General features: G+C 45.6%; 1 protein-coding gene across 1 annotated transcript in view; it reads left to right on the forward strand.

The window, feature by feature from the left end:
- SGPP2 (sphingosine-1-phosphate phosphatase 2) overlaps positions 1-13,861 on the forward strand; it is a gene marked incomplete at both ends in the record, with an annotated part of 110,795 nt that overhangs the window by 79,419 nt on the left and 17,515 nt on the right. The window contains 2 exon segments of the mRNA XM_080932813.1: positions 1,919-2,098; positions 4,606-4,695. Coding sequence (XP_080788939.1) covers positions 1,919-2,098; positions 4,606-4,695 — 270 coding nt within the window.

Raw genomic sequence — 13,861 nt, forward strand, 5'->3', positions numbered from 1 at the left:
TTCTCTTGTTTAAAAAGAGCTGCTAATGTATCCACTTTCATCTGGATTTTTAAGTTGGGAACAATGTGTAGGTGTGGCAGTGTTTTTAAGTGACCTGAACAATTGTAATTCTAAACATCCTTGGAGCAGAGAAGGGAAAATAAAAATGTAGTCAAAGGAACTTGTAAACTTCAAGAAAATTAGATTTGGTTCAAGTGTTACCCAATCTCTCTTGATGTTATGATCTTAAGGCTTCCGGACTGTGAGTTTTTAGTATTTTGATTGAACTAGAATTTGCCATTTATGACTGTGACATTTCATTTATTTTGGTGGTGAGGAAGGGGCAAAGGTGGAGTGTTTTTAGCAGCTTCTGAGAAATTTTTGGTAGTCGGTAGTATTCCACACTTGCCCAGATAATAGCTGGATGAGGTTTTACAGGTTCCCAGGAGGGAGGTGGAGACATAAAAAGAGTGTCTCCGGGAGACTCATTCTGGTAATCAGGGATGGTAAAGAGGCTGTGTCAGCGGCCCACTCTGAGGCTTTACAGCCTGGGGATTTCTCCTGCTGTGCACCATAGCCTCTGCAGGGTTTTAACCCAGGCACTGTGCCTCCCCAGGGAATACAATGCCAAATTAACCTGCCACTTGAAGTGTGGAGAAAAAGCATCAATGTGTGGAAATTCTTGGCAATCAGCCGGCTAGTCCAAATAATTTTGAAATAGCCCTTCGTTCGATTCCAAGGCGACAGAACTCCATCCACCAGAAGCTAAGTGAAGCCTGGGCAACCATGGATACTGTTGCCATGGTTAAGATGGAAAGACCCATGACTAAGGCCATTGATGACACTGACCTGTGCAGAAGAGTCTCCTGCCAGAAAGGGGTCCTGAGCTCCTTCATGTACCAGACAAAGGCTTGCAAGGGAGAGAGGAAAGAAGACAGGTAGACCACCTCAGGTAGATGGGCTGGAGAAAGAGAGGGAGGAAAGAAAGAAGAAATGAAGAGGAGGGAAGAGGGAGAGGAGAGGGAAAAGGAGAGGTGAAATGAGGCAAGGAGAAGAAAGAGAAAGGGGAGGGGAGGGAAGGGGAGAAGAGAAGGGAAGAAGGAAGGGAAGCGGTTCACCTCTGATGGTACAATCTGCCAACCCTGGTCCATGAGTTGAGTTACAAAAGAAGGTACTTGGGTAGCTACACTGCTCTTGTCCCCAGTTTCATGGATCATGGGATGGCCATAAAAAGCTCTTTGGCCAAACAAATGAGTCTGTGGTTGACAGCCCCATTCATTTACTTTTGGAGATCATAAACAGCAAATCCTTAGAGAAAAAGATTGTGTAGGGACCGGATAAGTGGCTCAGTGGTTAGATGCATGTGCTACTCCTGCAGGGGACCCGGTTTGGTTCACAGCATCAGCAGGGCACCTCACCCCCATCATTAACTCTAGTTCTAGGGAATCTGAGACCCTCTTCTGAACTTTGCAACCACCAGGCTTGTAATACACATACATGCATGCGAGCAAATCACTCATTCATAAAATAAATAAATCCAAAATTAAAAAATGTTTTAAAAAGATGAGGGGAATTTCCTCAGGAAATGTCCTCATGGGGGAAAAAGCTATTGAACAAAGTCCAGGTTGACCTCAGATAGGAGTTTAAAGTCTCTGAAGACTCCCCACATGGCTGAGAGCAGCACCGGACACACACACAATGCTACTTAACTGTTCACCAAGGATATGACGAAGAGACGCAGGGGGTGACTCTGTTGATAAAGTGGTTGCTGTTCCAGTATCAAGTCCCGAGTCTGCCCTACAAGACATTCCCAGTGCCTGTCAGGAGAGAGGGCAAGGGGGCTCCAAGCGGCAGACTGGGAACTGCAGATAAAGGGTCTTTAGAGGTTCACACGTCATGCCTTTTATGTTATACTTACCTCAGACCTTTGGCTTTTCAGTTGGTGATGTACATCGGCCAGGTGGCCAAGGACATCCTGAAGTGGCCCCGGCCCTCCTCTCCTCCTGTGGTGAAACTGGAAAGGAGAGTGGACGCAGAATACGGGATGCCGTCCACCCATGCCATGGCGGCCACCGCCATTTCCTTCACCCTCCTCATCTCTTCCATGGACCGTTACCAGGTAAGGTTGGGGGAGGCGTTCACATCCCCCACCTCTCACCTCTATTCGTAGAATGAGGGAGCAGAGAGAGGAACAATTAGAATTTCTCTTAAAACCGGTTTTTGAGGGACATTAAGATTTATGAGGTGAAAATGAAGGGGACTCTGAAACCTGTAGGGATGCTGAGTAGTTTCTTCATAAAGTGAGTGTCTAACTTAGTGCCCAAGTCAGATCTCTAAGCCTTTGAGTGAGGACAGGCCTCAGAAGGCAGACCATGGTGTGGGCTGCCTGCCATTGTCCTCTCCCTGAGGAAGTGTTTATCTGAGCTGTTGCCTAGACAGACGGGAACCTCTGCTCTCTGAGCTTGCAACAGACACAAAAGGTTTGCAATCCTTATAAATGATCCTCCAGGGCAAAGATGATCCCACCAAATCCCTCTGCCAGACTCTCCTGGCCTGGGGCACAAGAGAGTCGGGTACCCCCAATTACCTTCCAAGGATGACTCTGCCCCTGGTTAGGGACCAGTTACTAAAAATGACGCCTCTTTTATTTGAGGACAATATAAATGGCAGGAGATTAATAGACGTTGAAAATAGAAGGATTTCATTTAACATCTGCTTAGATGATAATTATAGTAAGACCCTTTTCAAAATTATGTGATTGCTGCAAGGAAAAATTTTTTTCCTGCTATTTGAGACACATCACCTTGACTTGGTGTTTAATTCCATAAATGTCAGCCACTAGCTATTGGGAGTTTCAGGTTTCATCGAATCTGGTGGCCTTATTTAGGTAAATGTCAGCTGTGGGTCTTCTGCTCTTTATTCTGACATCCAATGTCGCTCCATATTCCAAGTCAGGTGATGTTTCCACCAGCCACCACGGTTGGAAGTGGTCAGGACTGGATCTGATCTCAGGCCCACCTCTACAGTAGTCTTCCTGGACATAGACATAGATCCCTTTCCTTGCTGGGACAAGGACGTTCTTAAGGAATGTATCCGACTAGCTGCAACCACTGTGCTGTAACTTGTTGACACCCAGGCCAGGACCCAAAAGTGACTATCTTGAGTTCATGCTGAATTCTGAGCTAGGTTTCACCTGTACTCCAATGGCCAGCAGGACACAGTGGGCCCCCGGCCACACAGAGCATCATCAGTACCCTGAGAGACCTACGCTGTCATCTAAGGGAAAAAAATCACGAAGGACAGAACATCACAATGTCAGGAGTGTGTTGCATTGGGAGGTTTTCAGACACTAATGGATGGGAGGCATGGGGCAGACTTCATCTTTAAAGATGCTCCGGAGGGACCTGGCTGCAGAAAGAAAGCAACAACGCTTGAAGCACTCACTGTGGAATATTCCTGCTCCTTCTGTGTCTACATGAGCAATCATCCGTCCATTCTGACATGGCTCCTAGGCCACTGTCTCTCCTAGAAAGCCAAACTCCCCCTCAAAGCTGTCCTGTGACTGTCATTCACGGCTGGCACAGTATGGTCGCACGCCTAAGGCTGAAGTATGATCTCTTACCCATTTAGCCTTTGGCGATGAATCCATGTAGCTACCTGGTTGATTTGCCTACAAACAGCTCCAAATTTGGATTTGCTAGTTTATTTGTGCACCGAAGCTGATATCCGGCTGCAGGGGTGTATTCACTTTAAATCGCTTCTGATGAAAATCTGAGGCCAGGTCCATGAATGATCTTTAAAGAGAAACTGCCAGTTGGGGTACATACACCTGAGATCCCAGCACCCGGGAGACTGAGGTAGGATGATCACACACTTGAGGCGAGCTTGCACTACATAGTAAGACCTCGTCTTGAAAAAGATGTTTTTAAAGAGAACACTCTCAACTGAGTTTAAGTGGACTCAGTGTTACCTGGGGAAGAACAGAAGAGTAATGGCTTCTGGCTCTGACTGAGCCACTGGCTGTGTGGCTTTGTGTCCATCACTATGGCTCCTGGTGTGGGCAGCAAACGTGATGATTGACAGGAAAGCATCCTGTGTTAAAGTCAATGTGGCCATGACTTACTATTGTGGTGAAAGGACTCATCGTTTATAAAACAGCACTATAGAGCCAGAACTGTATTTCTAGGCATTTCCTTCTTACCTGTCCTCATTTTAAAAATGTTTTCAGATGATTAGATTGCTGGTGTGTGTCTGGGGAATATGAGATCTAGACAGGTAATTGTTTACAGTGAATCCCATTCCTAACTGTGATAGCAAATCAGAGAAATCTGACCAGTCGGTGGCGCGAACCTCGAGCCTTGGCTTCTCAAGAAGATAAGACAAGAAAATCACAAATTTAAGCCCTCCTCCAGTAACTTAGAGTCTGCCTCATGGTGAAAACAATTGAATAACCTGGGCTAGTAGTAGAATACCTACTTAGCTCCAAATTCACAGAGAGAGAGGAGAGAGAGAGAGAGAGAGAGAGAGAGAGAGAGAGAAAGAGAGAGAGAGAGAGAGAGAGAGAGAGAGAGAGAGAGAAGCATTCATCGGAACATGATCTAAAGTCTTTATTTCTCTCCTCTGCAGTACCCTTTCATCTTGGGCCTGACAATGGCTGTGGTGTTCTCTATGCTGGTGTGTCTCAGCAGACTCTACACCGGGATGCACACGGTCCTGGTAAGGCTGGGTGGCGGGGTGGCAGGCCTTGTGACTGAAGAGCGTTTGGTCTGAGCATTCCTCTGCTCCTTAAGCTGCTTACTTAAGCTTGGCTCATCAGAGTACACCTATAATCTGGGCTGCTCAGAATTTCTGAGACAGGAGGATCATGAGGTCTATGCAACGCAAGAAGACTATCCCAAACTATTAGGGTAAAAAGAGGGCTGGAGACTGCAGTGTCCTGCTGGGTTCGTTAAGTGACACATGAGGGAATATAGAGGTAACAGCCCCTGAAGACATGACAGACACCCCTACAGAAGAGCTGGAAGCAGTGAGCTCTGCCCACTCTGATGAACGACATGGGCTTCACTCACCACCTTTATCTGGGGACCGGTTTCAGGGAGGTGGATGTGGGGTTGCTTGGTTTTGTATACACTGTCAACCTCAGTGGAAGGCTTTGGTGTTACCGTGGGTCTCAGGCACTAGGGTCCTGACTTGGCTGTGCCAATGTCAACAACACACATCCACCTGGTGCTTCATTGCTTCCTTACTCAGGGCCTTTGTTTCTCCCCACAAGAGAAGTGTCTCAGTAGCAGAGCCCTTGTCTTCCATGTTCAAGGCTCTTGGTTCAGTTCCTGGCACTACAAAAAAAATCAATCAATCATCAATCAATCAGTCAATCATCAATCAATCAATCAGTTATGGAAAGTTTCAGAATGGGTGTGGAGGAAGAAAAAGAAAGTGGGGGGGGGGAGAAAGCAAATATTAAGATAAAGCCAGACTTGGCAGAACCCTGTAATCTCAGTACTTGGGAGATGGAGGCAGAATCTTGAGGTTAGCAGCTTTGGGGTACGTGAGGTTCTGTTTTAAGACAAAACCAAACGTATTAGAGTAATGACTATAAAGTGAAATACATTGGTTGTCGCTGTGACCGATATCTTTCTGGAAGAACTGAGAAGAGAAACCGGTTCTGTTGTTGTATGACTTAGAGAGAAGTCCATCTTAGTAGAAAAGGCGAGGCAGCATCCATGGAGGCAGGAGTGTGGATTGGATCCAACACCTCACCCCAGCATATCAGGAGTCAGAGAGAGGCTGCTCTTCATGACTGTCCCCTCAACAACCCATTTCAGGCTTCCAGACCCCATCTTCTAAGAGGTTCCACAGCTGTGGAAAATAGTGCCACGTGGAACACTCCACTACGAGGAGACCAAGTATTCAAAGCCATGAGGCTGTGAGGGACATTCCACATTTAAACCATAGACGGAGCTGGACTGACTCCAGAGACTGAGGATAAGCTAAGGGTAGTCATGACTTGGGCAGTTTCTTATCACGGTGGGTCACTCCTGACACAGCACACCGGGCCAAGCAAGCACCCAAGCTCGAAGATGTGAGAGGCCCCATGATGTGAAATCCTAGGGTTCCTTTTGTCCTCGGACAGTCAGATGGGTTGGAATCATTGCTTCCTTTCTTTTTATACGTTTCTGGGTTAAAAGCTGGTGGTGGAATCAGAGAGCAGCATATGCATTTAGAAGTTGGCCTACCCTCCTACCATATTACAAACAGAATATAAAAAGTTCTTGAGTGTTCAGGGCCCAATGTAGCATCCAGCCAGGGAGCTGCAGAGCACAGGGCGGGTTGTGGTTTGACGCAGGGACACCATTTCTCATTTCGCTCTGGATAAGAAAGGTGTCTTTAAGAAGAAATGGGCCTTTGAGAGCAATGTTCACCTCAACTGTGAAACTGCAAGACATTAGCAAAAGGCCTTGTCAGGGAAGGCCATCTTCCCAGGCCTCTGGAGTCCCCCTGTGATGCCAGCACCAGATTTGCATCATCGTGGGAGAATGAGAAGGTGGTGCCAAACGAGAGCAACCGGAAGCCTCACGAGAGGTGTGTAAGACATAAAATTAAGAGCGTATAAGGCTGGAATGAGGCTCAGTTAGAGAAATGCTTGCCTAGCATACAAAGCCTGCGATTCCATCACCAGAACAGAATAAAGCCAACATGATGCTATACAACTCCATCCTGGCCCTTGGAAGGATGGAGTGAAAGGATCAAAGTTTAAGGTCATCTTCAGTACCTAGCAAGTTTGCGGCCATCGTGGGCTACATGAGATCCTGCAGCAGATTTCACAGTTAATAAACTATCTGAGTGTAAATGGAGACTTCTGCCATGTGTTTTCACCGGTACACCTCCCCTAATCCCCGCCCCAAGCAGTGTGCTGTTTGAGTGAAAGAGGGCCCAGATCTTAAAAACACCGAAGAAGCAGTTCCGACTGTGGTTCTACCTACCAAGGCTCCGGCCTCGCTTCCCTGTCCGGGCACACACTCATCTGCTGGCTTCTGAGACGGAGGGGAGGGGAGCATTCTCAATTCGCCACACCACTTCTCCACATGACAAAGGCGTTCTCTGCAAATCCCTTCCTAGACCTCAGTGTGGGACTCCACTGGACTCTCCTGGGTGTTTTGGCATTTCTTTTATCTAGTGCTACTTTTTAATTTCCATAGGTTTCCATTTTGGGAAAAAAAAAATCAATCTCAGGTTAAAATTAAAACCAAAGAAAACACAGGAATGCGGAGCTCCAGACACACAGAGAGAAAACACACAGATCCACTGGAGTGAAACACAGTTGCATTTTTTCCCCTTTCCTTTTTAAGTGGCTTTTAGAGATGGAGAGGCAGATATTTGCGGGAATTTGATTGGGCCTCTCATTTAGATGCAAGGAATTAGTTGCAGCTATGCTTACGGAAGGATGGAGTGAGGGCCCAGGGCAGCTCCTCTCCTCCCTGGTCTTGTTCCACTGTTGGAGCCCACTGGCTTTCTCTTACTCAGTTCTGCCTTGTCTTGCAACCCAACACTGGCTCGGGCCCAGAGTGCATCAGGCTGCAGGACCAGAGCCTGGCTTCGGGGCACCATGAGTCATGACATCCTAGTAGCAAAGGGAAGGGCTGTGAGCAGAGTAGGATGGTGGTAAATTATAGGTTACTGCAGTTTTGTGCCCAGCTTGAGAATTTCTGATGGCTGCCAGGCTTGGAACAAGATCTAGGGATATCTTGATCTCGAGGAACAAACCCACCTGCTCTCCTGGGTCTCAGAGTCTTCTGGGAGAGGCAGATGTATGAGCTGGTGATAACTTGGCATGAATGCTATAATCAGGAAAGGTAAGATAACATGGTTTCTTCCCAGGAACCCTCAGAACAATCCACAGGAGGCAGTAGCCCCACCATCACTGCCTGTTCAAATCCCCTAGAAATCTTTGTCTATTTTTTAATTGTCTGACAGTTTCATACCCATGTACAATACATTTTAGTTTCACCTCTCTTTCCCTCTCTTCCTCCAACTGAAGCCTTCTCCCTGAGAAGTCTCCTCTTACTTTCATGTCTTCTTCATGTGTGGCTCTTTGAATTTAACTAGAGCTGTGGGGTGGCTTCAATATGCTTGGCCCAGGGAGTGACACTCTTAGGAGGTATGGCCTTGTTGGAGGAAGTGTGTCACTGTGGGCATGTGCTTTAAGAAGCTCATCCTAGCTGCCTGGAAGCCAGTCTTCTGTTTGCCTTCAGAACAAGATAACGAACTCTCAGCTCTACCTGCACCATTCCTGCATGAATGCTGTCATGCTCCTACCTTGATGATTATAGACTGAACCTCTATACCTGTAAGCCAACCCCAATTAAAATGTTGACCTTCTATGAGTTGCATTGGTCATGGTGTCTGTTCACAGCAGTAAAACTCTGACTAAGGCAAACTGCTTCTTCAAGGTGGAAAGCTATTTATTGGAGCACTGGAAAACTTATCAGTGGTTACCCAACTGAAGAAAATGACTCCTGCTCCACCAGCAACCATTAACAGCTATCAATCCTTCAGGAGGTGTGGGACCATGTGGATTTCTCCATAATCCCATTAATATCTTAAAAATACCTCTGGACATATCTCTATACCCACAGCTATAGCAGAATTAGTCACAATATATTATATCATAATAGCAAAAGAAAAAAAAATTGGAAGCAACCTGTGTCTGTTGTTGAATAAAGAGATAAACAAAATAATAGTATATACCTATAATAGAATGTTATTCAGCCTTAAATGAGCAGGGAGTTTTGATTTGTGCTGTAACCTCAACAGCAAAGGTATCATGTTAAGTAAAATAAACCATTAGCAGAAGAACAAATATTGTAGGATTCTATGTAAATGAAGAATTTTGGGTAGTCATTTTAAGTGACAAGAAAGTCAGATATAGTTGCTGCCAGGGCTGAGGGTATGAGGGCATAGAAATTATTTCAGTGTACAGAAGATAGATTTTTTTTTGCTCTAGAAAGAGTTCTGGAGATGCATGCTGGGGGTGGTTGAATAGAGTTGTTGTACCTGACACCATTTTAAGTTGGTTAAGATAGTAAAATAATTAAGATGCTTGTCTGTAGGAAAATTAAAAGTTTTACTTGGGGGCTGGGAAGATAGTTCGATGGGCAGAAATGTTTGCCACACAAACATGATGACCTGAGAAACCCTAGAGACCAGATAAAGCCTGGTATAGCAATCCCAGAATCCTATGGGGAGATGGGGGAGAGAGATGGAGACTCCCTGGAACCCCACAGGCCAGCTACCCTGGTGTAGGTACCCAAAACACCAAGAGACTATCTCAAACAAGGTAGAAGGCCAGGACACAGGTTGTCCTCTGACCTGCACACATATACTATGCACACATAAGTGCACCCTCATTATCTTTCTCTCACACACACAAATACACACATTGCGCTCATGCACAAGTTACTTATTAGGGGTGTGGGTCCTGATCTATGCAGGCAGCTCCCTGATTGATTTTAATTCAGAGTTGAGAGGCATTGATTGGATCAAAGATGATCCTATCAAGTGGGGTGGACACACACAAGCATACACACACACACACACACACACACACACACACACACACACACACACCTGAACAGCATCAGCTGTAAGGTGAAAGGAGGTGGAGACAGCGGTGATTCTCTGGGAACATGAATGTGTTCTTGAGGTGGCTCCTGCTTTATATTAGTGGTCCTTGGTACAAAAGAATGACTTCTTTTGCTGAACCTCTTTCTCGTCAGGTGTGAATGCCTTGATGTCCAGGACAAGGTTATGTTGCCAAGCCCCACTTAGATTCCTGGGCAGTCCCTCAAAAGCATGGAGAGCTGTAAGCCTGCTTAGCTATTGTACCATCCTTGCCAAAACAGCTCTATCCCTGTCTCAGAAAAGAACCTCCCTATTACCAATGTGCCCTTCCTTCCCACACCTCTGACATCTGAGTAGTCACCGTGGTGAGTCAATTCTGACTCCTACATGTGTCCTCACCCCAGTGACAGAATTTTGTTTCTGATTACCTGTGCACTCAGAAGTTGCTTTCTGGTACAGGATGTGCAATCCCACCTGGGTTGGGCAGCCACAAGATGCCTTTAGGGGATGTCAGCACTGTTCTAAAACACAGGCTCACCGCTGACATCCTTGACTGGTTGATGGTACCATATTGAGGCCATCCAACCTCTACGTTCACCAGACAAGAGGAGACAACACAGCAGGGTTCCTTCCTGCTTAGGGCAGCTTGTATTGAGTCTTACATTTCCCATTTGCTACGGCAATGCACTGATGTGCAGACTCGTTTTTTCCTCCCTTGGTGTTTCATTTCACGTTCTCTTGGTTTGAATAATAAATCACTAATAGCAATATGGAAGGCCAGGGAGGAAGGAATGGAAAGAGAGAGATGTCTTCAAGTGTCTGGAGTAGGTCATAGACAACTACTCCACTCAGCTGAACATCTAGGACCAGAAGCAGGTGGCTGTGAGGAAGGGAGCTTTCTTTATAACATCACTCTCAGTGTGTCCTATCTCTTAAAATCGGATCAAAACTTGGACATATGTAGGTGAGATTTGGGTTGGAACCGACACCCCTTTAGCTGTGGGATAGGGTCCAAATGCAGAGATGGAATCCTGTGGTCTACAAAGGAGTGCTGAGGACAGAGACCAGAATGAACCCAATGTGGTCAAACAATATCTGATCTCCATCCACCTGGCTGGAAATGCTCATAGCAGGTACCTCCTCAACCCAGTTTAAGCCTAAAGAAAACGCATTGGCTTTTGTAACCACAGAAAAAGGAGGCACCAGTAGCCACTTGGAGAGAGGCCTGACATCTGGGCCTTCCAAAAGCTCTTACTCAGTCCCTTTTAGTTCACTTCTGCACGCTTGCTTCATGCTGTCTGACTGTTCTTTACCCTGAAGTTAGAGCCTGGGAATTCTAGGCTCAGATTGCTTCACTTCCTCTCCTGAAAGGATGCCTGTGATGAGTTTCAGAAACCATCTTCTTGAACAATGCCTCCCTCTGCTGCATCACCAGGGCCAAGGGCTATCTGTGATTAGGACAGCCGGCCCAGGAGCCAGCCTATTTAGGAAGAGCTAACACTTGGCCTAAGCAGGGGCAGTTCTCCCAAGTCAAGAACCCTTAGCTATCAGAAGGGGGCAGAGTCCAGTGTGGCATTTTCCTGCTCTGTCAAAGGCTCAGAAAAGAAACACAGCTCAGTGTTTGTGCTTGTGCAGAAGGCTGGACATACTACTTTGTCTGTGATGTCCCAAACGACGCAACTTCACAGGACCAGTTTAAACCCGCTGAGCGATGAAACAGCATCCAGTGTTTTAACATTAAAACCAGCCCAGCATTGCTGGTGGTGGATCAGCAAACATGAACACTGTGACCCAGTGGTGGACAGTCCCTTATTTTGAGTTGACCTAGACAAAGTGCTGCTGTTTTAAACTGTCCTCAAGCTGTTTGATCTGTGGGTAATTATGTAGATATTAGGTTTAATCTGCTTACTTCTCCCCATCCCACCCCCAAGTAACGTTTTAGTCTTGGTTGGAGTTGGAGGATGTTGAAAAGGATTGTCAAATATTAAATTATCTGCAGACCATAGAAGCTATGTTCCAGCTCTGGTCGACAGTATTCTGGGTGTGTTTTTCAAGTTGTTTGAAACCACTTATAAAAAAAAAAAGAAAGAACTTACTTTAAAGTGCCTCACTTAATATTAGGAAAGACCCAATTACAGTGTAAATCAGATCCCTCCAAGCCCAACTCTCCTTCTACCATTAGATAAGTCTGTTTGTGACATGAAAAAGGACTCTGGTTGCCTTTCTGAGCCACTGTCACCATGTTGGTAGGACTGTTGTCTCTCTTTATGTGGGAGAAAGTTTTTATCCTTTTGTAAAAATAGAGAATTAATCTTGGTCTCAAAGGTAGTAAGTGTTCATGATATTTCAATCTCTGTTGTTTATAAAGTTTTGGGGGTTTTTTGTTTGTTTGTTTGTTTGCTTGCTTGCTTTTTTCTTTCGTTAAGACTATATGTATATGTATATATATTCCATAACCAGGAGATACCCAGTCAGCCGAGCCGTTGTTGGGGGCGATAAGAATGTAAATTGAAGGCATTTTATGCTTTTACATCAGAGAAACAAAAGTTAGGGTTTAGCACAATTTCCAGCAAGAACCACCCATGGTATGTAACCCTAACAGCAAACAGAGACAAAGTCATATTTTTTTTTATGTTGCTTTTTCAATCCTGTTCCCACCATCTTCTGTTCAATACATGTGTGATGAGCAGGCTCTAGAAGTGTCTTGACCCTAGGAAGAAGATGGGCAAGAGCCCAGTGTGGAAGGCTGGGAGTGGGGCTCCAGTTAGAGCTGGTCTAAGGATGCTGAGACACACCTCTGAGTATGCAGCATATTGGGAAGTTTGCAGTTCACTGGTCACCAGAAGGCCACAGGTGCTTCTTAGGCTCTGTAGTGCTTGTAGGTCAATATAAAAACATCCCTAGTGTCCCCCAAGTGTAAAAAGCCATGTTCACAGACAGAGCATGGATTGGGACCCAGCGTTTTTGTTTGGTTTGTCTGCTGATTAGGAGAGTCCCAGTTACTCATGGGTAAGAAGTAAGAAGGGGTTGGCTGGACTTTTCACACTCTCGGAGTTTCAAGTTTGCTTGTTCTCTTGCTGGGCGTGGCCTTTAGGGTCGTGTCTTATGCTGCAGATACACTAAAGCTGGACATTCTCTTAGGTTCACAGGCCTCTTCAGTGGAAGCTGCACCATACTCTAGTTTTCAAAAGTTAACTGTTAAAGAAATTATTTAATTTCCTTAAATTTAAATGTAATTGTTAAATAAATTCCTTTATGGATAGAATCAATATGAAAACAGACTCACTTCTCTGGGAAAATATGTGCACAGCTTCCGTTGTGGTACCTCTCCCCCGGTTGTTGGTACAGTCAGGAAAACAATGCTGAAATGCATCATACACCTGAACTTGCTCCCTAAGTCAACGCTGGTTTGTCACACTGGAGGGATAAAAGGTTAAGAATACAAACCCTGGGAACAGTTCTTCAACTAACTCCTAGAACCTGAAAATAAGGCCCATTTCCAGACCACATCAGATCTAAAAGCAAACTCTATTTGTTTTCTTTTTTTAAAGATTTATTTATTCTAATTATATGAATACACTGTAGCTGTCAGACACACCAGAAGAAGGGATTGGATTCCAGATGGTTGTGAGCTATCACATGGTTGCTGGGAACTGAACTCAGGACCTCTGGAAGAGCAGTCAGTACTCTTTACTGCTGAGCCATCTCTTTAGCCCTCTCTTTGTCTTCTGAGTAGAGCTTCATCATCCTTCCTGCCTCAGTCTGAGTCCTAAAGGGGCTGGGATTACATCACACCGATCTTGAGGATAAACATCAACCAGTAGCCACTGGTTCAGAGGGCAGACACTCTTTAGGAGAATCTCAAATGGCTTGAGGCTTTAAAATAAACGTTTTTATTATGTGTTGGGAAGGAGGTGTGTGTGTGTGTGTGTGTGTGTGTGTGTGTGTGTGTGTGTGTGAAGGTGCTAACACCAGTGGATCCCTGGTACTGGAGTTACAGGGAGTTCAAGGTCACCCAACATGGGCTCTGGGGACTAAACTTGGGTCCTGTGAAAGAAGATTACAGGCAGGCCTAAACTTCTGAGTGATCTCTCCAGTCCCAATGTGAAGTTTGTGTGTGTGTGTGTGTGTGTGTGTGTGTGTGTGTGTGTGTGTGTGTGTGTGTTTGCTACCTGTGTGTAGATGAGTAATCTTCAGTCCCAATGTGAAGTGTATGTTGGGTGTAGGGGTGGGTGTTTGCTACATGTGTGCAGATTACAGG

Source organism: Micromys minutus (assembly GCF_963924665.1).
Source record: "Micromys minutus genome assembly, chromosome: 19".
In the NCBI taxonomy this organism is placed as follows: domain Eukaryota; kingdom Metazoa; phylum Chordata; class Mammalia; order Rodentia; family Muridae; genus Micromys; species Micromys minutus.